Here is a 25,247-nt window from a genome sequence, read left to right as displayed (position 1 = left end):
GTTGCTAAGCATAGTACGACAGCAGCTCAGCCTCAGACGAAACAGAGAGGCCTTCCAGGTGTGGTCATGCCTTTTATAGTAACAGTTCAGTGACCCTAAACGTCAGTGCCTTCTGTTTTCCCACCTGGGGACCCAGCCCGCAGCTCGGATGAAAATACCAACCTCTGGGCTGAGTCTGTCCGCTCACCTCCCTCACTGCCCCCCGCCCAGTCCGATGCCCTCGTGTCACTGCCTGCCTGATCCCTTCATCTGTACCTGCTGGGACTGCTGCCTGGATCCTATCCCCCCCACTACCCAGGGCTGAGGTTCTCGTGTACCTGCAGTACTTTCCTAACACACCTGAGTAAGGGAGCAGCTTGTGTGCACGTAGCCTGTGGAAAACCACGTGAGTTTCCTGTGAAAAATAACCGAGAAGCACGGCGCAGAGCACAGCTACTTTATGCGGCTTCATTTTAGTTTAGCTTCTGGAGAACCTTTTCCTTTCAAAACGCTGTCCCTTTCATTGATCGTACGCTGTCGTCAGCTGGCGTACTCATTGCCGGGTCTGAGGAGCTTGGCGATGCATTCAGATCCTCGCTTATTCCACCGAGGGTTTGAGGTGATTTTATCTAAATTGTGAAGAAAAGTGGCTGTCGGCACAGTCTCCTACAGATTTATAATCCCACCGTTCTGTGCCTTTTAAATTAAAAGCTTCAGCTTTAAATAAACGCTGCTTGAAGCATTTTTAAAGAGTACAGCTGTTTTCTGTCTTCAGAATTAGTCTTTTTTCATGCTCCTTTCTCCTTCCCCGTCCACTTGCTTCAGCACGAGTCCCTCATGTTAACTCCCCACCCGGCCTCTGCTGCTTTTCCTGGCACTCCCTAGCCTTCGCAAACCCATCAGTGGTTTCTCACTCGCTGGGTGCCGGCGATGTCTTTTTGTCAGTCTTTCTCTCTCTCTCAACCACTAGAGGAAAAGTGCTCACGTGTAGAAGGTAAAATGTACGGCCTCCCTGCCAGTGCATCCATCTCCCCCCCACCATCCCGAGAGCCCTCCCTCTGTGTCCGCTCACAGGCGAGAAGGATGTAAAAGGGTGTGTGTGACAGGCAGCCCTCCTCAGCGTCCAGCGGAGGGTGCACCAGCCCTTCCCTCTTTGCTGGGACTTCTTCAGGGAGATTAAGTGCAGCATGGTTCTAGAAAAACTAGAACCACTCAGGTTATTATGCAGACGCTGGCTGCTTCTACCAAGGATCCCGGGAAGACTTTTCCTCAAGTCCCACCTTCTTTTGTACCAAAAAAAGAAAAGGAAACAAAAGCTGGAATGTATTACCCAGCCCAGGGGTCATGCCCAAGCACGGTCTGGCGAGTATGTCTGAGGGTGGATATCTGAGATCTTTTTGTTGTGTGTCTTATACCGTCCCCCCAGAATCCAGCCCGTGGTAGAACAGTGAGGACCCAAAGAGTTAAAGCGCTGAGCGTACTTGATACGCAGCTGTAGATGATTTTGCCTTGAAAAGCAGAGGAGAAAGAAAAGCTCTTTCTGTTGCTGGTCATCGTCAAGGCTGAAGCATGCCACCGTGGGGCTGAGGGTCCAGGGCTTGTCCGGGGAAGCAGCCTACAGGGAGGCCCTAGCACGACACATTTAGCGGGTGGGGAGGGGAAGGGCAGGTCAGCTGCCGGGAGAAGCAGCCACGGGGTGGGTGGCGGCCTCCTGGGAATGATCCCTTCACCACAGAGCGTCAGCATCCAGGTACGTTGCAGGAAATGGCGCCGCTGTTGCAGGAAGGCTTGGTGGGCGAAGCCCCCCGCCCCTCATGCCTGATGACACAAGTGCCATGAGGGATCTGGTCCCGTGAGAGGAAACGAGAAGCACAGGAGTTGTGTGTTCCTACTCAGAGCCACGCGCAAGTGTCTGTCCTCGCGTAGGCACTTCACTGCTCCGCCCGCGGCCAGGCGCTCCTGCCGGGTGGGAGTAGTTCCTCGGGGCACATCCCTAACAGCAGAGGGCTCGCACACAGACCCTCGCGTGCTGCCGTCACGGTGCACGCTTGGGAGGACCAGCTCAGGGTGTCAAGCGCGTGCTCAGGCCCAGATGCGTGCGCGCGCGTAGACAAGGCAGTTTCACCGTACTAGAGACTTCCTTTCTGAGCCAGCCTGTAACGTTCCCGAGCAGCAGAGAGCAGGCTGCCCAGGGCATCGTCTGGTCCCCATGGCCTGAGAACGTCTCCCTCACGTCCATAAGTCTCCCCGAGAGAGCTTTCTGCCCTGAACTTGACCTGCACTGTGAACACACGTGCTTCTCTGATGTAGACTTGGCCTTACCACCGCGTGCACCCTAAAAGCCTCTGTGTCTTCGTCTCACTGTGTCTGCAGATACTGAACGGCTGTACTCAGTGGTGTTTGAGGCAGTCTGCGGTCGCTATGGGAAGAAATACAGCTGGGATGTGAAGTCCCTCGTTATGGGTAAGACGGCGTTGGAGGCGGCCCAGATCATCGTAGACACCCTGCAGCTCCCGACGTCCAAGGAGGAGCTGGTGGAAGCCAGCCAGGCGAAGCTGAAGGAGGTGTTCCCCACCGCCGCGCTCATGCCAGGTGCCGCCCTCTGCCATGCTCGCCATCGTGTCTCTCGCCTTAGTAGTGACTCTCACAGACTCATGCGGGGCATGCTAGGGTTGTCCTTTGGTCTTGATAACTTCTTGGAAAATTCTCTTCCTTGTGAGGCTCAGAGGGGCTCGAGAGAGAGAGTTTGGTGGATGCTGTTGTGTGCTGCGATTCAATCTTGTCTTTTTAAAGGCTTCTTAAAAGAATATGCATTCCTTTCACTGACTCCTGAGGTCCAAAAACATTTGCATTGTGTTTGTATGGGTATTATGTAAAGATTACATCCCTGACAGAAGGCTTTTTCTTTTCACAATCAGATAACACCGACTAAGGTTTCAGCAGCTATGCAAACTTTAACATGTTGATGGTAAGCAAGCACCTAAATCTCCCCAAAGAAGTTTAATTTTTTTTTTTTAAGTTAAAGGCATAATTCTGTTCTGACATGTCTGTTTGTGTGGCCTTTATCGCTCTCTTTACTTGTTTTCCTTTGAAAGGGAAGATGATTTTTCTCCCTTGGGGCGTGTTAACTGAAGGTTGATCACAACGGAATTGCCCACTGGTTCTTAATACAAGTGAGAAGGTCAAGAATGTTCTAGATTACAGGGACAAAAAGTACTTAAAAATGAAGTATTATTTTAAGATGTTTCTAGGAGAAAAGGTGACAACTCAGTCTTTAGAATTCCTGGTGCTAAGGGAGAAAAAGTTTACAGTTTAGCAGTAATTTTGGATTCAGAATTGTATTCATATGAGTCATCATCATTTTTGAAACATGTGTTGTTATCTGTATTTGTACACGTATCCAGAGGGGCAGATTGAGTATTCCCTGGAACCAGAGAACTTTCTGTCAAAGGGCCCTGCTAATACCGCTGCCTGTGTCACATAGAAACCATGTGGACTGTTCTTGGATTACACACACACACTCCTCACGCACGGGTACAAGCACCGCGATTCACACTCCCTTCATCAGCTGCCTCTGGGCTGTTTGCACACCCAGTAATCCTGACAAACTTTAGTGATGGAAACACATCCGTATGTCGCAAGAAACAGCTTAAAATTTACCATCTTATCCATGTTTAGTGTACAGTTCGGTAGTGTTAAGAATGTTGAAGTTGTTGTGTAACCATCACCACTCCATCTCAAACTTTTTACATTGCAAAGCTGAAACTCTGTCCCCATTAAACCCTAACTCCCATTCCTCCCTCTCTCCGGCCCCCGGCACCCACCCTTCTTCTTTCTGTCTCTGTGAATTTGAACTGCTCTAGGTGCCTCATACAGTATTTGTCCTTTTGTGACTAGCTTTTTAAATTTAGCATAATGTCCTCAAGGTTCATCCATGTTGTACCATGTGATTTTCTCCCTTTGAAGACTGAATCATATTCCACTGTAAGGACCACATTTTGTTTATCTCTTCATCTGTCTATAGATAACTCTGTTGCTTCCACCTCTTGGCTGTTGTGAAAACCACTGCTGTGAGCATGTATATACAAATATTTCTTCAAGACCTTGCTTTCATTTCTTTTGGGTATGGTCGCAGAAGTGCGATTATTGGATTATAAGGTAATTCTGTTTTTAGTCTTTTGAAGCTCCACCATAACTATCTTCTATACTGGCTGTACCATTTTATTCTTTCTCCAACGGCCCACAAGGGTTCCAGTTTCTCCACATTTTCACCAACACTTGTCATTTTTTGTCTTTTTGATAGTAGCTGTCCTAATGTGTGTGTAGTGATTCTCTCTTGATTTTGGCTTTCTTTAATGATTAATGACGCGGAGCATTGTTCCATATGTTGTTAGCCGTTTGTATGTCTTCTTTGGAGAAATGTCTATTCAAGTCCTTTGCCCATTTTTTTTTTTTTTTTTTTTTTTGTGGTACGCGAGCCTCTCACTGTTGTGGCCTCTCCCGCTGTGGAGCACAGGCTCCGGATGCGCAGGCTCAGCGGCCATGGCTCACGGGCCCAGCCGCTCCGTGGCATGTGGGATCCTCCCGGACCGGGGCACGAACCCGCGTCCCCTGCATCGGCAGGCGGACTCCCAACCAACTGCGCCACCGGGGAAGCCCCCTTTGCCCATTTTTTAATAGGGTTATTTGTTTTTTTCTTGTTGAGTTCTAGGAATTCTTCATAAATTCTGGATATAAACCACTTATCAGATACATGATTTGCAAATATTTTCTCCCATTTCATAGGTTGCCTTTTCACTCTGTTGACTGTGTCCTTTGATACACAGAACTTTTTAAGGTTGATGTACTCCCACTTGGCTGTGTCAGCTCTTGCCTGTGCCTTTAGTGTCATATTGAAGATATTTAAAAAATCCTGTGTCGGGCTTCCCTGGTGGCGCAGTGGTTGAGAGTCCGCCTCCCGATCCAGGGAACGCACGTTTGTGCCCGGGTCCGGGAGGATCCCACATGCCGCGGAGCGGCTGGGCCCGTGAGCCATGGCCACTGAGCATGCACGTCCGGAGCCTGTGCTCTGCTACAGGAGAGGCCACAGCAGTGAGAGGCCTGCATACTGCAAAAAAAAAAAAATCCTGTGTCATAATGCTTTTTCCCCATGTTTTCTTTCAGGAATTTTATAGTTTTAGCTCTTACCTTTAGGTTTTTAATCCATTTTGAGTTAATTTTTGTGTATGCTATAAAGTAAGAGTTCAGCTTTGTTCCTTGCACGTGGATATCCGCTTTCCCCAACACAAGATTGTTGAAGAGACCGTCCTTTCCCCATTTTTGAGTGGTCTTGGTAGTCTTGTTGAAGCTCATTTGGCCATATGTGTGAGGAGTTCTTTCTGGGCTCTCTATTCTATCCCATTGGTCTATATGTCTGTGTTTGTGCTAGCACCACACTGTTTTGTTTACTGTACCTTTGTAATGTGTTGTGAAATCAGGTAGTGTGAGATTGTCCAACTTTGTTCTTGTTTTCCAAGATTGTTATGGCGCTTCAGGTTCCATTGAGAGTCCATATAAATGTTAGGATGGATTTATGTATTTCTACAAAAATTGCTTTTGGAGTTTTGATATGGATGGCTCTGAATCTGTAGATCACTTTGGGAAGTATGGACATTATAACAGTATCAAGTCTTCCAGTCCATGAACATGGGATGTCTTTCCATTTATGTGTGTCTTCTTTATTTGTGTCTTTCTTATTTGTTTCTTCCAGCAGTGTTTTGTTGTTTCAGTGTACAAGTCTTTCACCTTCTTGGTTAACTTTTATTTCTCTTTGATGCTATTGTAAATGGAAGCGTTTAAATTTTCTTTTCAGGTTGTTCATTGTTAGTGTATAGAAATGCAACTGATTTTTGCATGTTGATTTTTGTATCCTGCAATGTTGCTGAATTTGTTTATTAGTTCTAACAGTTTTGTGTATGTGTGTGGAATCTTTTCTCCGTATAAGAGCATGTCATGTGTGAATAGATAACTTCACTTCTTCCTTTCCAATGTGGATGCCTTTGATTTCTTGCCTGATTTCCTCTGGCTAGGACTTGCAGTGCTGTGTTGAATAAAAGTGACAAGAGAAAGCATGTTTTTCATGTTCCTGATCCCAGAGGAAAAGCTTTCAGCCTTTTCACATCGAGTAATGATGTTGCTGTGGGCTTTTCATATATGGCCTTTATTATGTTGAGGTAGTTTTCTTTTATTCTTAGTTTAAGTGTTTATATCATGAAAGGGTGCTGAGTTTTGTCAAATGTCCTCTGCATCACTTGAGATGATCATGTGGTTTTTGTCCTTCATTTTGTTAATATGGTTCGTCACATTGATTTTCGTATGTTGAACCATCCTTGTGTTCCCCCTTGGTCATCATGTATAATCCTTTTAATGTGCTATTTAAATAAGTTTGCTAGTATTTTGCTGAGTATATTTGTATCAATTTCTTATAGTTTCTTTGTTTGGCTTTGGTACTAAGGTAATGCTGACCTCATAGAATGAGCTTTAATTGTGGAGAAGAGTTTGAGGAGTATTGGTATTAATTCTTTAAAATTTGGTAGAATTCTCCAGTGAATCCATTTGGTCCTCTTTCCTTTGTTGGGGGGTTTCTCATTACTGAATTAATCTCCTTAATAGTTAGAGGTTTGAACAGACTTTCTCTTTCTTTTTACTTTGATCTTGATAGGTTGTATATCTTTATTTCTTCTAGGTTATCCAGTATTTGCATACAATTTTTCATATTATTCTCCTTTAATCCTTTTTATTTTTGTGGCATTGGTTTTAATGTCCCATCTTTCATTTCTGATGGTAGTTATGAGTCCTGTTTTCTTTTTTTCTTGGTTAACCCAGCTAAGGATTTGTCTGTACAGTTCATATTTGACCTGGAGTCTCTTTCATGGTTTAACATACAAAGTGCCTGTGATGTTTTAGAAATGTAAATATCCTTTTTCTTCCTCATCCACCCAAGCCTTTCAAGTGGTTTTCCTTCTAGAATTTTTGTCCTATATTCTAAGATTTACTTGAGATATGTTATACTACAATTCCAAGAAAATATTATGTCTCATTCAGCTAGTCTGGTTGTTTGGCTGGATTGCCAACAAGTCTATATTATGAAATCTGCTTGGTGATCCAGTCATTGTAGTGTCCTCATTTGTCTCTCCCAGTGACTAGGTATGAGTTACGTAAGGTGCTAATCGTAGGTAGCAACAGAAGAGAACTGAATCCAGACACCTCCACCATAGAAGTGAGGCAGGAACTGGTTCTTCAAAGACAGTTTAGTCCTACAGAACTCACTAACCCCATTCATTGTGATGACTCTTCTTTCTGTGCTACTCCTTCGCCTCTTCTAGACAAGAGGGGTAGAGGACCTCTTTATTTACTGATTGATCAAGGTTATGAATCTGGCTTTTTAGCCTAAGAATTTTTGTGTATACTTAAACTTTTACTAGCCTCACAGCTGAGAGTGAGGACTTACCAGTGGTTCTAAAGTGTCTCCTTGAAAACATGAGGTCGTTCGCACACACATAACTGGGAGGTGAGCTAAGCGTGAGAAGATGACAAGAGTATAAAGAAAAGCCCAAGAACGCACCAGACAGGAGACATGTAAAATCGTGCTGGGGTGCTGGGTTAGACCAGGGACGGAGGTCAGAAGGTGCCACTGGACGTTCTGAGTGGGTTAGGACGACAAGCAGTATTTGGTAATTATACGCACCCCAAAGGGGAAGAAGAACAGGAGGAAAAAGGCAGGATGGACTGTGGAGCCGAAGGAAGGGCCGTGTGGAAACCTAAGGAAGCACCTTTCCTTAGAGCTTCTGTTCTGTAACATGTTAGTCACAAAAACAGTAAGGACAGAGATCAAGTTGTCTACCCAAAAAGACGTGCTTTGCCCCCTAGTTTCCACCCCTACTGCATTCCTCCCATCCCCTCTTTTATCTGAGCCAAACCTGAATTCCACCGGAAAGTGACCTCCTGGGGAGACCAGGGTGTGGTGACTATAACTAGAAAAAGTCACCGCTGCCCTCTTTCTAGGTCTAGGTTTTCATCTTGTTCACTTACCGCTTTGTTACCATCACGCAGCTGTGGATGATAGCATAACCCTTGACTTTCATTTCTTTTCTTTCTGAAGGTATTTTCTGGTGGGGCATTTTAGGTTGTGGAAGGCATCTTGAGCTCATTAGAAAAGAAGGCTGTCTGTAGGGACGGTCTATTATGAATTCAATATCCTTCATTTTGAGAAAGAAACTCTCAGTTCAGGGTGAGAGCTGTGGCCCCAGCAGGTACTTAGCAAGGAAGGCATGGCAGTTTGCCAGGGGTAGCAGGCCCTGATTATGATCCAGGCATGTCTGCCTGGGCCAGTTACCAGGGGAAGCAGGCCCTGATTATGATCAAGGAGGTGTGCCCTCCTTGGGCCAGGCACCAGGTAATTAGCCCCTGATAGTGACGCGGCTGTGTCCTTGCCTGGGTCCAGCCACTTGGAGGGTAGGGCTGGCCCATGGGGCTTGAAGGCCAGGCACAAGTGACTTGATTACCTTCCTATCAGCAGCCTAATGACGGAATGCTGTGGATGCCTCTCCTTGAAGTGGGTCATGAATGATCTAGGAGGGAGATACTTTTGACCAGTATGTTCTGTAGGCATATACCGCATGCCTTACTGATGAAATATAGGGTGAAGGTCAGAGAAAGATCTAATTATTTTCTGGGAAGAGACATCTGAATCGTGGCACAACTTTTTGATAAGAAGTATTGAAATGTATGTGGCCTAACGTAAGAAAAACTTTTGCCGTGGGACGTAAGGAAACCTTTTTAACAGGGTCCCCATGAAGGATGCTGGTACCTCCGTTGTGTTTTGAAGCACATTTCTTCAGTCATGGATTCTTTGAGATGGATGAAATGATGTATTTTGGCATAATTCAGCGAGAGTAACTGGTGTAGAAGGCCAGTCATAAAGTCGGTGCCTCTTCTGGTGTGAAACCCCCTGGAAGGTTCTCCTGTTGGCCTGGCTTTCTACTTTTCCTGCTCGTTTTCACGGGCTGGGATGGGGGGATTTCCCACAGAAGAGCCCAGGACGTGGCATCTGGGCCAGTGGACAGGAGGGGGACAAGGCCGAGCCCAGGAGCGATGGCCCACGCGCTGCCCGTCACACAGGCCCCTCCGAGGTGCCAGCCCCCCCCCCCCCCCCCCCCCCCCCCCCCGCCGCACCACGCTCCCTCGGGTTTTTCTCTCCCCTCCTACTCTGGAGGTCACCCAGCAGAAGAGCGGAAGTGCACGCTGATCCCCGGCCCCCTGGGCAGCCGAGGCTGTGGTGCCCAGGCCTCTGCGGCTTGGGGACGGCCGGTCCCCGCTCTCCCATCAGCGGAGCCTCCCTGTGCTCTGCAGCCCAGGTCACCTCGGAAAACCAGGAACTCGGCCGTGTCTGCCGTGGAGTGCGGCCCCCCGACATAAGCTGGAGAGCGGCACACGTGGGGACTCCCTGGGCAGGAGAGTGGGCCTTGCCAGGGCACAGCAGGTACCTGTGCTCTTCTCCCGGAGCGCCCCTGATGACCACAGCCCGGCCGCGAAGTGGACACCGCTCTCCGTGGTGTGGGCCCCAGTCCCACTTCTACCCAAGCCCGTTTCTTCCTTGCCAGCCTGCTTTGGCCTGGGTAATTATGTGTCTCCACCCCCGCACCGCCCGCCTTTTGCTTCTCTCTTCTACTTTACTCTGCGTGTGTCGTATGCCCTTAGTCCCCCATGGCTATTAGCAGACATTATCGGCTCCTGCCGCCCCACTCTCTGAACACACGGTCCGCCGTCCTGGCAAGAAGGCACTCATTTCCTTAGGGTCATCCTGTAATTTCCCTCTTCCTTTACTCAGTCCTTAAGGGCATCTGGGGCTGGGTGGCTGCTCATGGGCACATTGAAGAAAGGTGTGTATTGTCAGCTTCGGATACGTGCATATCCGTTTAAGCGGAAATCTACAGTAACGTATAGTTCTACATCAAAAAGAAATTCAGAAAGAGTGGTGGAAGGGCAGTGGAGGAGAATGAAGCAGAATATTCTCAGAGCAGTGGCAGCTTTGTGCTGGGGACGGGGGCTTGAACTTTGGGGAAACTGCGGAGAGCATGTGAGATAGAGGCGGCTCAAAGCTGAACCTTTTACTGATGTGCCTGAGAAATAGGCAAGGACTTCGGCTCGACTAGGTCTTTAGTCTTGAGCTAAGCTGTCTGCTGCTTCTAGAACCAGTGGGAGTTTTGAAGAGATGATGTGCCAGAGGGAAACCTATGCGGGGTGGGGGGGAATTCCTCTGGGTTTATGGCACATGATGACGACAGCAGGGGAGAGTTAGCTGGGAGGAGGACCGGACTCTGAGGGCTTGACCTAAGGTGGAGTCAGAAGGTCTCAGTGGACCCCAGTCCCATGTGAGGTGACAGTGTGACGTGGTACTGGCAAAAATTAACATCCACCTGACAAACCAGGACTGGAACTGAAGTTTCAAGAGTCATTATTACTTAAGCACCGAAGCTGTAGAATTGCAAACATAAAAAGAATCCAGCAGACAGCACATACAGAGAGAAGGTGTGAGTCTCAGGTTACGCCTAGCTTTTCTCATCATGAAATCAATCACAACAGCAGTGAAAGGAGAATATTGAGTATGGATGTGGTAACAAACCACAGTCATGATGCCACGCTCCTTCAAAATCATTTGCTGGTCAGTAATGCCAGTAACAGACCTTTACAATTCTGATTCCCCTTGTCCTGTAGAGTACTGACTTATTTGATGATGTACATGGACGTTACTCCTTTTTCCTGGTTTAAATGTTCTGGCATTCAAAGACTGCCAGGTGCCTGAATTGCTACTAAATTATAACAGAGACATCCTAGACTAAGCCACAAGATATATGTCTTGTCTTCCTGCAATTCTAGCTATTACTTAACTGTGGGCGTAAAGGTTTTTCTCAAATGAACGAGCTGCAGTTTGTTTTTAAATGCGTGGCGGTTCCCCTGTGGATTTTTAAATACTTGGGAGGAAGAGATCATGGATAAAAGAAGTCCTTACTGAAAGACCTCTCAATTCAGTGGAGAGAAAATGGGTAGAGAGATGGCCATGATGGTTTAGTCACGGGTGTCGGCAGCTGAGGAGAGTGGCTTCCAGCCGCTTGGACAGGCTCTGGGTGTCTGAGGAGCAGGTGCTGACTGCACAGGTGCGGACTCGGGGTGGGTGGCACCTGTGTGGGGTGAGGAGTGACCTGTCGTCCCAGTGAACACGGCCAGGTTCCAGGGGACCGCCTGGCTTGCCCCGCATCCCACAGCTTTCCCGTAGACGACCCACCCAGCAGTGGGGACGCAGTGTGTGCACAGACAGTACGGGTACACTTGAACCTGGGACAACACCTGTAATTTATAGTCGGCCCTCCGTGTCTGCACTTCCTCCTCACCTGCCGAGTCAACCCACCACGGCCCGTGTAGCGCTGTAGTGTTTACTGTTGAAACACGTCCACCTGTACGTGGACCCGCGCAGTTCAAACCCCTCTTGTTCAGTGGTCAGCTGTATATTAGTCTGTTTATTTTCAATCTTGGAAGATCTGCTCCCAGCATTATTTCGGGGATGCGGTGCACAACAGACAACATATTTCAGCTGTGGCTTGCTTTTCAAGAAATAAAAAATATTGTATTTTTTAGAGAATGGAAAGCAATTACTCATAATAGCCAAAAACTTGAAGCTACCCAAGTATTCACTGATGGATGACTGGATAAATAATATGTCTTATATTCCTACAGTGGAATATTATTCAGCCTTAAGAAGGGAGGAAATTCTGACACAGGCTACAACACGGGTGAACCTTAAGGACATTGTGCTCAGGGAAAGAAGCCAGACAGAAGAGACAAATACTGTGTTATTTCACTGACAGGAGTCAGCTGCAGTGGTCAGAGTCACAGAGACAGAAGGTGGTGTGAAGGTTACCGCGGCGGGGCGGGGGAGAAGCAGTGTTCACTGGGGACAGAGTTTCTGTCTGGGGAGGTGAGAGAGTTCTCCAGATGGCTGGTGGTGACCCCTGCATAACAAGGTGAAGCTCCTGAATGCCACTGGCTGTGCACTTAAAAATGCGCAAGATGGCAAACTTCACGATATTTTACCACAATAAAACAAATTCCGGGCTTCCCTGGTGGCGCAGTGGTTGAGAGGCCGCCTGCCGATGCAGGGGACACGGGTTCGTGCCCCGGTCCGGGAAGATCCCACGTGCCGCGGAGCGGCTGGGCCCGTGAGCCATGGTCGCTGAGCCTGTGCGTCCGGAGCCTGTGCTCAGCAACGGGAGAGGCTGCAACAGTGAGAGAGGCCCGCCTATCGCAAAAAAAAGAAAAAAAAAAATTGTTTCTGTTTTTAACTACCAGAAGCCGTGCCGTTCACAGATTACGAAGTTGTATTTTGTTAAAGTTCCTGGACAGGCGAGGTAGAAAATGGTGGTAATTGCATGCTGTACAAAGGATTTTTCCGTAAATGTCACAGCTGTGCCTGTCTCCTCTCCCCCAAACCGAGTCACACAGCCACTAGGGGAAGGGCCTTGCTTCCATGCCCCCCTGAGCACACACTCAGTGGGACCTTAGTCCCAGTGTCATGGCATGTTGAGTGGGGCTCCAGCACCTCACCACAGAGTCCTCCTCTGAGAGATACCCATGGAAAGGAGGGGACCCTCACTAGGGGCTTGCTGCGGCCTTCCAGGCGCTGGTGCCTTCGGCATGTCTGCAGCAGCCTAGACAGGAACACAGGGAAAGACTTTCTGTTTTCTTACAGACCATTCCCGAGGACATAGGCGATAACACCGAGAATTTTATATTTGAGGACTTCCCTGTTGGCACAGTGGTTAAGAAGCTGCCTGCCGATGCAGGGGCCACGGGTTTAAGCCCTGGTCCGGGAAGATCCCACATGTCGCGAAGCAACATGCGCCACAACTGCTGAGCCTGGGCTCTAGAGCCTGCAAGCCACAACTACTGAACCCGTGAGCCACGACTACTGAAGCCCGCACGCCTAGAGCCCATGCTCCGTCCGCAACAAGAGAAGCCACTACAATGAGAGGCCCACGCACCACAGCAAAGAGTAGCCCCCTGCTCGACACAAGTAGAGGAAGCCCACACACAGCAACAAAGACCCAACACAGCCAAAATAAATAAATTAATTTAAAAGAAAGAATTTTATATTTGAGATAATGCCCAGAAAAAACAACATGCACAGAAACTCTGGCCACAGTGTTGAAACTTCTGCAGAATGGCAGCAAGGAAAAAATAGTTGACAGTGGAAAATTATCTCAGTTGACTGTCCTGGTCCCCACAAAATTGGGCTGATCACTTTCAGATTAGTTTGATAGCCGCAGTAATGCACTCCGCTGCTTTCGTCTCTATTGGACGCATCAGGTGAAGGAAATCAATCCATTTTTGATGTGCATTGCTTAGAAGGCACCCACCTTTCTTTCCATCATCTCCTGTTTGTGTAGGAGTTGAAAGCTGAACATGCTTCCTATATCTTTATGTCATCTGCAGTTTTTAGACTCGTTCTGTGAGGTAGGCAGGATTGTTCTTACTCACATTTTATAGGTGAGGATGCAGATTTGGAGAAGTAAACTGAAGAGTGAGGAATCTGACCCCTGGACTTCTAGGCCATTCCTACACTGCCCTGACTGAGAACATTGCATATGGCACTGCCTATGATGACCGGCATCCCTGGTCTCCACCCACCAGAGCCAGGAGCCCCCCCTCCCCCAGTTGTGACAACCAAACAGTGTCTCTGGACTTGGCCAGATGCCCCGGGGGGCGGGGGTCAAAATTGTCTCTGCTGGGGAACCACTGCCCTAAATACAGTGGTAGACTGGGAAGGCATCGTGTCAGGTCCCTCTTAGTGTGTTATGGGGCGGATGGAAATTTCAGGCTCCTGGGCCTTGCTCGTCTTGGAAGGCGACCCTTCACTTGAGTTGTCATTGCCTTTGATGGGCCTGTTCTCCAAATCCTGCCCTGGGAAGGAGGGTGGAATGTCTGGTTGTCCCCACCATCCTCCCATACTTAGGTAAGAATCCTAATTAGAGTCCACCCTGGAAAGGGCGACCCTCAGGGTGAGTCAGCCGGACCTTGTCTCCCCTATCTGCCCTGGAATGTGAACTCATGCCCTGTGATCATGCCTTTCCAAAGCGCTCCTTAGGAATCCACAGTGACATTAAAATCCGGGCATTGCTAAAGGTCTCCTGTAAGGAGGGAGAGGTGTCAAGATCCCCCCTCTGAGAACCTGCTCCTGTAGCTCCCAGCACCCTCGCACCTCCTGGCTGTTGATCCCAGCGGAGTGACCTGGTCTCTGGGTCTGAGGTGGCAGCTGGAGGTTCCTGGAGCCTCTTCCCACTGATGCCGAGAACAGCTGCTAGGCTTCTCTTCCCGTGTGTGTGTGTGTGTGTGTGTGTGTGTGTTTCCTTTTTTTTTCTTGAGCTCTGCCCTTGATTGCTAACAACTGCTGAAACATTGCCAGCACACGTTCATGTTTATAGTCATGAATTATGTCGTCTTCTCAGAATCAAGGCCCCAGCTTCTAGTTTCCACCACCAGTGCTGCTACCTTGGGTCCTTGGGGGCACAGTTTCTGTGGCTGCTGTAACAAATGACTGCAAACTTGGTGGCCTAGAACAACAGAGGTTTATGCTCTCACAGTTCTGGAGGCCACAAGTCTGAGATCAGGGTGTGGGCAGGCTGCACTCTTTCCGGAGACTCCATGGGAAGATCCTTCCTGCCGCTTCTGGGGGCTCCAGGCATCCCTGGGCTTTTGGCCGCCTCCCTCCCATCTCTGCCTCCATCTTCACGTGGCTTCTCCTCTGTGTCTGTGTCTCTCCTCTTATAAGGACACCAGTTGCCATGACCTGAACGTTTGTCATCCCCCCTCACCCCCAAGTTCATAATATATGAAGCCCTAACTCTGCCCCCCCTGCCCCAGTGTGATTGTATCAGGAGGTGGCCCCTTTGAGAGGTGATTAGATCATGAGGGTGGAGCACAATGAATGGGGTTAGTGCCCTTATGAAAGAGACCCCAGAGAGCTCCCTCACCCTTTGCACCATGTGGGGACACAGGGTGTACACAGTCGTCTGTGAACCAGGAAGAGGGCCCCCTCAGTGGACGCTGAATCTGCTAGAGCCTTGATCTAAATTCCAGCCCACAGAACTGTGAGAAATCAATTTCTGTTGTTTATAAAGCATCCAGCCTGTGGTGTTTTATTATAACAGCAGGAACAGAGTTAAGACACCAGTCTTTGGATTTAGGGCTCACCGTAAATCCATGATGATCTCTTTCTGGAGGTCCTTCATCACATCTGCAGAGACCCTTGTCCCAAATAAGTTCATGTTCAGAAGCACCAGGGCTTAGGACTCGGACATATCTTTGGGGGGCCACCGTTTGACCCACCGCCCTTGGTGGCATCCCTGTGACCTGTAACACTGTGGTGTTGGGCTGCTCACCTTTCAGGCAGGGGCACAGTCAGCATCTAGGAGAGGTGGTCTGCCTACGCCCTTACACATGTGAGTCGGGGTGAGGAGGGGCCGAGCCTTGTCTGAGGAACGCACATGTGGAGGTCTGGGCTGAGCAGAGCCCTGCACAGTGCACCCGTGCCAGGACAGTGTGGGTGTCTGTTCCCCTGCCACGTGACTGGGCGCTTGCATCATCAGCTGAGCCCCCGGGCTGACGCCGTGACATGACCCTCACCTTCCTGTGCGTCCCTGCAGAGGTCTAGATGCAGCAGCTGCTCTGTGTTTCCTGAAACACACAGTGTGTCTGTTGCTATGTGGTATCATCTGCCCCTGAGTCCTGTTCACTCCCCCCTGGGAGTGAACCCTCGCTGGGTTCAGGGTGAAGTGTTACAAATGATGCCTGAGCTAGTTAGAGGTTTCATGGATATACCCACTCAACGCTTGAATTCCACGGCACCACCTGAAAGAACTCATGTCCGCTATCTTTTCTGCATTTTTCGTTTTTCAAATCCATTTTTGTGGCAGCCTCTGTGTCCTTTCTCACCAATCTTAGGTCTCTAGGGTGAAGTCAAATGGAAACATTCTTCTATCAGGATCCCTGATGCTCCACATTCCTTATTTCTTCCCCTGTAGGTCAATCCTGTGAGTGTGGCTTCTTTGTAGCAAGAGCTGTCTATCTTCCTGCCCTGCCCTGAAACTGACTTAAGCACACCAAGGCTACAAGCTGTTGAGTGGATTTCATTTATGTACCTAATGAACCAGCTTCTCCACAGGACAGAACTCCTTTCACATTTTCAGTCTTTTACTTCTCAGAGTGACTGAGTAAGAAAAAGTTGGTGTACAGTATTTAAAGGATACAAAAGTGTTTCAGGTTTGTGTGTGTGTGTGTGTGTGTGTGTGTGTGTGTGTTTTTCAAACCCAAACAGAATAGGCCTAATTTTTTAAAAGATTATTTCCCTGATTTAAAAACAAAAATTTTTTGTTCACTTAATAAATGAATGAATGAATGAATGAATGATACAGAATTTCTGAAGGAGTCAGGCAATAATGTATCAGGACGTTCGAGTGATTCATTACTGACTGTAACCTGAAGTTTGATGTAATGGTGGTGACCATGGCTAACATCTGTTGGGGCCTTACCTTCCTGTGTGTGCTTTTACGTGCAGGCCCCTTTACAGGCATTCCTTCACAACTGCACCACCGGGAACATTAATCATTGCTGTGTGACAGTGGACAAAACTGAGCCACACACAGTGGTTGAGAGTCCACCTGCCGATGCAGGGGACACGGGTTCGTGCCCCGGTCCGGGAAGATCCCGCATGCCGCGGAGTGGCTGGGCCTGTGAGCCATGGCTGCTGAGCCTGTGCGTCCGGAGCCTGTGCTCTGCAACAGGAAAGGCCACAACACTGAGAGGCCCGCGTACTGAAAAAAAAAAAAAAAATGTTGAGTACTCACTCCAATCTAGGCTTATTGGTGTGTACTTATTTATGTATAGTACTGTGCTGTTACATTAGGTACATTATGAAATGTTCACAGAACTAGAAATGTTAGAAGGATAAGCTAAAATGAGATAAACTATATTTAAATTTCTAAAATCAGTAGCACCAGAGAACTTTTCCAGCAAAGTTTTCTTTTTCCAGTAGGTTTTAGAGAAAGCATCTGTTTAAATATGCTCCATTATTTTTTAATATGTTGGTTTACTATTGTGTGATACAATTTGAATATTTTGTTTCAAATTCAAATCACGTTGATACTCAACTTTAATCACCGTATCCAGACAGAGGTGATTATTGGATGTCTGTTTGTTTATAGGCATTCTTTCATCCATCTTAATTCATCCGTTAAGTAAAGGGTTTCTTTACTGAAATTTAACCGGTAAGTGTAATTCTCCATGCTGTTAATCAGTGCTTGTTGCAAACAATCTTGAATGCTGTGGTTTTTTCATGTTTTCACATGATAGATTCACACCCCATAGAAACCCTTCACGTAGAATACTTTCACACTGGTTGGAAATTCCTTTCAGTGTGAAATTAAGCATATGTGTTCAGAAGTCATACAGGTCTGTAGCTTTCTTGTGTGACTTTTGTCCAGCTTTGGTATCAGGAAAGTGCTGGCCTCATAAAATGAGTTGGGAAGCGAGCGTTCCCTCCAATTTCTTGCGGTTTCTTTATTTCTTCTTTCTTTCTGAGATGCTTGCTAAATTCACCAGTGAGGCCATCCAGTCCTAGATTTGGGAAGGTTCTTGACTACAGATTCAATTTCTTTAATAGACCTAGGGCTAGTTAGGTTATTAGCGTCTTCTTGAGTGAGCTTTCTAGCTTTCAAAGAATGTGTCCATTTTATCTAAGTTAGCAAATTTATTGACGTGAAGTTGCTTGTCATATTTTGTGTATCCTTTTTAATGATTTTAAGGACCTGTAGTGCTGTCCCTCTTTCACTGTGATAAACTTGGATTTTTTTTTTCCCTTGATGAGTCTAGCTAAGAGCCCACCAATTAAATTGATCTTTTTAAAGGACTAGGTTTTGGTTTAATCAGTTTTCTATGTTCTCTTTTCTGTTTTGAGTTTATTATTTTTTTCTTTTCTCTTTACTTTCTTAAGATAAAATCTTAGATTGTAGATCTTCTTTTCTTTCTTCCAGTTTTTGATTTTTCAAATACCATTCCTCTTTTAATTCTCCTATGGTCAGGGAAATTACTTTGTATGATTTCAGTTACTTAAAAATTTTTGAGACTTGTTCTTTGGCTCATAGTGTATTCTGTCTTTTGAATGTTTTATATGCACTTGAAAATAATATGTATTCTGCTGTTGTTGGGTGAAGTGTTATATAAATGTCCATTTGGTTAAGTTGCTTGATAGTGTTTTTGAAGTCAGCAGTACCATACTTATCTTCTGTCTACTTGTTTTGTCAATTACTGAGAGAGGAATTTCAAACATCTTTCTCCTTTCTGTGCTTTGAGTTTTTGCTTTACGTATTTTGAAGGTCTGTTATTTGGTGCATACACATTTAGAATTGCTATATCTTCTTGATGAATTGACCTATTTGTCATTACAAAACATCCCTAGTTATCCCTGTTAACCGTCATTCGTTGTTCTAAAGTCCACTTGTCTTTTGTTAGTACAGCTACACTGACTCTTGATGGGTAGTGACATAATACATAGTTTTCAATCCTTTTTTTTGTTAAGATTTTTTTAATGTGGACCATTTTTAAAGTCTTTATTGAATTTGTTACAATATTGCTTCTGTTTTATGTTTTGGTTTTTTGGCCACGAGGCATGTGGGATCTTAGCTCCCCAATCAGGGATCCAACCCGAACCCCCTGCACTGGAGGGTGAAATCTTAACCACTGGACCGCCAGGGAGGTCCTTCAATCCTTTTAGTTTTAACCTATCTGAGTATTTATCTTTAAAGTAAGATTCTTGCAGACAGCGTGTATTTGGGTCTCACTTTTATTTTTGTTTGTTTTTCCATTCTGACAGTCCCTGACTTGGGCGTAATTATATTTACCAAGCTGTTATGTGAGGTCAGTATCTGCTGATATCCGTCATCTCTTCCATATTTCTGTTCATTTCTATTGATTGCCTTTTTCTCCTGGTTATGGGTTGTATTTCCTCCTTTGCAAGCATGGTAATTTTGATTGGATGTCGGACACTGACTTTTACATCCATCCAAGTGCTAGATTTTGCTGATTTAGTTGTCTTGGCGTGGAGTTGAGGGCCACATTTTCCTCTGAGCAGCTCATAGGACTGTTTCTCTGAAGGATCACAGTATCTGTTGCCTTTCTGAATGGGTTCAGGTATCGAAAAACGTGTCAATCTTTTCTGTAGCAATTGAGAAACTAGGGATATCGCCTTACGTACTGACTGAAACAGCCGTGATTATCTGATTATTTAAGATACTATTTTAGATAAACCTTTGTGTGGATTTAGACATTACTGTTGTTGTAATCGGGTGTGTTGAAGGTGGAAAGTACTGTCATTTTTGTCACATTTCTTATAACTGGCGGCCTCTTAATTGGCTCCAAGGATAATACATTAACCTACGTGTTTCCTGGACTTCACCACCACCGTTGGTAGGAACGTGGAGGCGTGTCTTTCACGTGGCGTGTTGTTGTTATCGTTCACTGCATTAAGCAGAGCCTTTTCACTGTCTGACCCCTTGGTAGGTGGTCCTGCAGCTTTGCTTCAGCAGCGACCTTTCCCTTCAGCCTCTGATGGGGGCCGGTTCAGGGTCCAGCAGTGTGAGGAATGCTGAATTGCTTTCTGTACAATACAGAGTTTCCTCAGAAAACACCAAAAGCATAGTCCTTGGGTATTCATTGCTTTAAAACAAAACAAAACGGAGCCCTGTGTACTCAGTGCAGAGGCCCTTCCCTGGGTTGGCTCTGATAGGATTGACGAACACAGCAGCAGCATCCCGGTACCGTCACCTCTGTTACTTTGGGAGGTGCTAGTGCTGAGCCCTGAATCGCTCTCTGACGTTTCTGTTGCGTGGGGATGCCCCAGTGCTGACGACCCCTGTCAGGACAGTGTGAGCTCACACGATGTCTGGGCAGAGGCAGCAGAGCCAGGGCGGCAGAGCTGGCGCAGTGTCCCTGGAGGCCTGCGCCCGGTACCTCTGCTCCCCATCATCACTGACGCCCCGCCCCCCCGCCCCGCCCCCAGGTGTGGAGAAGCTGATCCACCACCTGCGGAAGCACGGCGTGCCCTGTGCCGTGGCCACCAGCTCAGGGACCGCATCCTTCCAGATGAAGACCAGCAGACACGAGAGCTTCTTCAGCTTGTTCCATCACGTCGTCCTCGGCGATGACCCCGAAGTGAGGAGTGGGAAGCCGGAGCCAGACATCTTCCTGGCGTGCGCCCGCAGGTTTTCTCCCGCCGCTCCCGTGGAGCAGGTAAGCGGCAGCGGGCGTGCAGGTTACGCCGTGCGCAGGCGCAGGGTCTCTGTGTCCACGTGGACAGCTGCTGCGCGGCACTCCCGAGGACTCAAGGAGAGGGCAGTGGGGTCACCGGGTGGAAGGTGCGTGGGGAGATCCCTTCGTTTTGTGGCTGAGTGCAGCCACCCCACGTCACCTGGCCAGTGAGTCCCGGCCAGAATTGTCTGGGGTGCCCGAATGTAAGAAAGCCTAGGCTTCGCAGAGCACTGCCTGACGGGCACTTTGCAGGGAAGGTGGGCCTTCGGTGATGCATGGCGGCGGTGTCCTTATTTGTAACGAGCAGCCTTGGACACACCTGACGGGCACTTTGCAGGGAAGGTGGGCCTTCGGTGATGCATGGCAGCGGTGTCCTTATTTGTAACGAGCAGCCTTGGACACACCTGACGGGCACTTTGCAGGGAAGGTGGGCCTTCGGTGATGCATGGCGGCGGTGTCCTTATTTGTAACGAGCAGCCTTGGACACACCTGACGGGCACTTTGCAGGGAAGGTGGGCCTTCGGTGATGCATGGCGGCGGTGTCCTTATTTGTAACGAGCAGCCTTGGACACACACGTTCCCTGCAGTTCAGCGATTCAGACGTAAGTCGGCAACGCTCACCACCCCTCCCCCCAAACGCTTCTCGGTTTCTCCCCTGCCAGGGGGCCGCAGGCGGAGCTCTGTCCTGCCTCTGTGGGCTGCTTCCTTATGCCGGTCCGTGCTGGAGCTGGGGAGGTGGTGTCTGAGCCCAGGAAGAGTGCTGAGAGTGTGCGACAGGGCTTGTTCGCTTCTGCTGAGTCTCTGCGCGGCTCATGGGGGCTGGTGAGACGGAGGAGGGGGAAGAAGCCTCAGCCACCTGCAGAGGCAGATTCCAGAACACCTGGGGCTTCTCGAGAGCGGTTGCTGCTGGTGACCCACGTGTGTCCACAGCAGGCGGGGCGTCCCTCGGGGTGACGGTGCTCCTGCCTGGTCCCTGCATCCGAGGGTGCCGTGCTTCGTGGGGCACGGGTGCAGGGAAGAGCCTTTCCGTGAGAGATCTTCTCACCGTCTGCCTGTCACTAACGCGGCCTTTGCCACACTAACCACGAGCGCAGGGAAGGTTACTCAGAAGCCTGCCTCCCGATGCAGCTGACAGTGGCAAACATTGTGGAGTGATGTGTTTTTTGGGCCCGGGGCCTAACTGACTACACTGAACCTGTAAGGGCCGTCGAACTGTGTAACCCCTCGGGCTTCCTCTGATTCTCAGACGCCTGCTGGGCGTCCCACGATTCAGCGCACTTCTGACGCTAAGGACCTGGAGTCAGCGCCGACCCCCGGGTTGGGGGCTCAGCCCCCGAGACTGCCCCTGCTGCGGATGCCAGCCTCCGACGAGGTACCCAGGCCCCTCGTGCTTCTCCCATCCGGCCACAGACGTGGGTTCCCACACAGCCCCCTTCCCGGTTGTTATAATTCGCTAGAATGACTCAGCGCACTTGGGAACACGCGGCTTGCGTTCACTGGTCTAGTTTAGGGGTACAGCTCAGGGGCAGCCGGTGGAGGAGCTGCTTAGCCTAAGGTCTGGGTGCCAGGGTGCTGGCGCTTCCATGCCCTCTCTGGGCACGCCTCCCTCCCAGCACCCCCTTGTGTTCAGAAGCTCCAAGAACCTTAGGGCTTTCTGTGGAGGCTCCAGTACCTGGCACTGCTGGTTAAACCATGGGCCTTTGTTGATTGCATCGCCGGGCCTGCAGGTTGGGGTGGGGTGCAAGCTGCAGCGCTGTAATCCTGCCTGGTCTTTCTGTCCACCAGCCCCCATCCCGAAGGCATCTGGGGCCCAGGACTGTCACTCATTAGCATAAGCTGACATGTGCTTGAAAGGAGATTATTACAAATCATGAAAAATGTTCTGATTGCCCAGGAAATGCCAAGGGTTTTAGGAGCTCTGTACTGGAAACCAGGGGCAAAGGCCAAATATATATATTTTTTATTACGCGACAGCCAGAAGAATCATTGCATGTCATTGAGCAATGGCGGCAGTGCGTTCCTCGCAGTACAAGTACGCGGACGGATTCAACTCAGCAGTTGCATGACCAGGGTGGAGCCTGTGATGGCCCAGCCACTAAGCCACAGAGTCAAAGATGAGGCCTCAGGGCTGGTGGGACGGGTCCTGCCTGCAGTGTGGTTCTGCTTCTTACATCAGAACATCTTTGTGTCCACGTGTTTGCCATCCTACGACAGATTCCATACAAATGCGTTCTCCTTCCCTAAGAACTTCTTAAAGAATTTCCCATCCCTTCAGGTGATAAAACCCTCCTCCTAGAAGGGCCATCTTCTTTGTGTGGTGCAGGTAGAGTGAGGTGCCACCCTGAGCAGACTGGTTCCAGAGCAGCTCAGAGTTAGGAGCGCCTGCTTGTAGCCGTCTTCGCAGCTGAGAAGATGAGATGCTGACCCGTCGTGTCCTCCTTCGTTTGGCTGTTCAGGGAGGAGGGTGCTGCCTTTCTTTCTACTCCAGGCAGTCCTTCCTTTGCCGGGCACCCTATTCATGGAAACATGGCGTTGCCAGGTTTTCAAGTGTGTGTGCGAACCAAGTTTATGGGGAGACCACACGCCGGCTTTGCATGAGGCCAGTTGCAAAGCAGCTGCGGGAGAGGAGGGCACGACTGTGCGGCTCCAGTCTATACGGGCGGGAGTTCCCCTTGGTGAGACGCCGAGGCGCCGAGGCAGAGCTCGGACATCCCTGTTGCCCACGGTGACAGTGTTCTAGGCACATCAAAGGAAAATAAGCACGTGCGTATCTGAGGAGTAGTCTCGCTCCTAGAAGCGCTCTCCACCAGTTACCCTTGTTAGTCACCCACACTTATTGACGCAGCTGTTTGTCTTGCAGAAATGAAACCTGTCTTGTCCTGCTTCCTAGGCAGATACAGTTAAGGTGTTTGGGTTTTCCTCAGATGTGCCTGTTGTAGGAGGAAAGGACAGTGTTGATCGGCTCCTGGTTGTGGAGGCCCACCGCCCGTTTTGTACTTGCATTTGTCTTCCAGATTCAGGAAGCAGTTGCAGAGAGGCTCATGGAAGCATGAGACTGCTCTTAGGTCGTGTCCTGCCGCTTCCTCTTTGACGCAGTGCAGGCGCCAGCACGTAGGGGTGACGAGCCTCGGAGTTGAAGGGCATTTCATGCAGTTATCAAGTCCCTAGAGAGAGTCACGGTTGCCGTCGGGAATTACGATTCTGTGCGTGTCACCAAATTAATCTGGTACAGTAGTACTAATAGGACTGTAGTAAAGCACAAGTAGCATAAAAGGGGGAATTTATGTTGTCACGTTAGTCACCGTTTTACTAGGAGAAAATGCCTAACAGAGCTGGCATTCAGCACGTGTTCATTGCAAATGTCCTAAGTTATTTATGTATCATTCTTTTGTGCTTAAGATATGCAAAAATACGGTGCCATCTTCAAAAGTCACTTTAACCCATCTTCATGCTCAGGCGTACTCACTGAATACTTGTTGTATGCCAAGGGGGGACCTGGCATACGGGAGCCCCCACTGAATCCCAGGGGCCCCGCAGGGCAGAGGTTATCATTGCCCCAGCTTTCACAGCACCTGGGCTTCTGGAGGCTTGCAGACAGGAGCGACGGTGCTCAGAGTCCGGGGCAGGTTGAGGGAACAAGTCGGGAGTCACCCCAGCCCCCCTGGGTGTGTGTGCTCTGCCACTTCAGTGCCTCACCGCAAAAATGCACGTCTTTGTTGCAAAATAAAAATGCCATCATTTACACAGGATTGCTTGTGTTGATATTTACTACTACATTACAAGTAAAACCTGAAATCAGTTTTTAAAAGCATGGCAATCACTACTTTGGATACATATTTTTCTTGTTAAAGTTCACAGCTGAATTTCAGGATTTTTTTTAATGAACAATTATTTCTTTTTTTAAAGAATCACGGTCATTTTATTTATTTATTTTGGCTGCCCCGGGTCTTAGTTGCAGCACGTGGGATCTCTAAGGTGTGGCGTGCGGACTCTTAGTTGCGGCACACAGACTTCTTAGTTGCAGCTTGTGAACTCTTAGTTGTGGCACGCATGCAGGATCTAGTTCCCCCGACCAGGGATCGAACCCGGAACCCCCTGCATTGGGAACGCGGAGTCGTACTCACTGGACCACCAGGGAAGTCCCCAGAGTTTTCTTTTGAATTACTTTTTTGTGTTGTTTTGAAGAAAGTCTCGCACATTAAGCCTTTATATACCTAGAGAGTTAAAAAATGGCAAATGTATTTTAACTTGAGTTCTGATTAACTGTACAATGTCTTCATCATATAACACTCAGACCATTTCTTCAATTACAGAAGTCATCACCTGAGTTGACTTTTCAATATGTGAAATGGCAATTAATATATTTTACATAATCTCTTGACAAAGAAACACGTTAATTTAAAAATCATTCTCTGTATCTCTTTTTATTGTGTATTGTCTGTATGGCCAAAGTCTGCAGACAGGTGTAGGCTGTCAGGTGTTACTGCTGGAAGAGCTACTTCACCTCCCAGAATAATGGGAATCAAGTGGGTGCATTGCTTCTGGCAGATTGAAAGTTAATAGGACTTCCCTGGTGGCGCAGTGGCTAAGAATCCGCCTGCCAGTGCAGGGGACACAGGTCCGAGCCCTGGTCCGGGAAGATCCCATATGCTGCGGAGCAGCTAAGCCCATGCTCCACAACTACTCAGCCTGCGCTCTAGAGCCCGCGAGCCACAACTGCTGAGCCCCCGAGCCACAGCTGCTGAAGCCCGCGTGCCTAGAGCCCGTGCTCCGCAACAAGAGAAGCCACTGCACTGAAAAGGCCACACACCACAACGAAGAGTAGCCCCCGCTCGCCACAACTAGAGAAAGCCTGCATGCAGCAACGAAGACCC

At 48.5% G+C, this 25,247-nt stretch overlaps 1 protein-coding gene across 1 annotated transcript in view; it reads left to right on the top strand.

The window, feature by feature from the left end:
* The window catches only part of PUDP (pseudouridine 5'-phosphatase), a 69,593-nt gene that overhangs the window by 30,518 nt on the left and 13,828 nt on the right, over positions 1-25,247 (top strand). The window contains exons 2-3 of the mRNA XM_065901229.1: positions 2,353-2,571; positions 20,126-20,355. Coding sequence (XP_065757301.1) covers positions 2,353-2,571; positions 20,126-20,355 — 449 coding nt within the window. The remainder of the gene's footprint in view (positions 1-2,352; positions 2,572-20,125; positions 20,356-25,247) is intronic.

This window comes from Phocoena phocoena, chromosome X, assembly GCF_963924675.1.
Source record: "Phocoena phocoena chromosome X, mPhoPho1.1, whole genome shotgun sequence".
NCBI lineage: Eukaryota > Metazoa > Chordata > Mammalia > Artiodactyla > Phocoenidae > Phocoena > Phocoena phocoena.
This window is presented reverse-complemented; position numbering and strand designations above follow the sequence as displayed.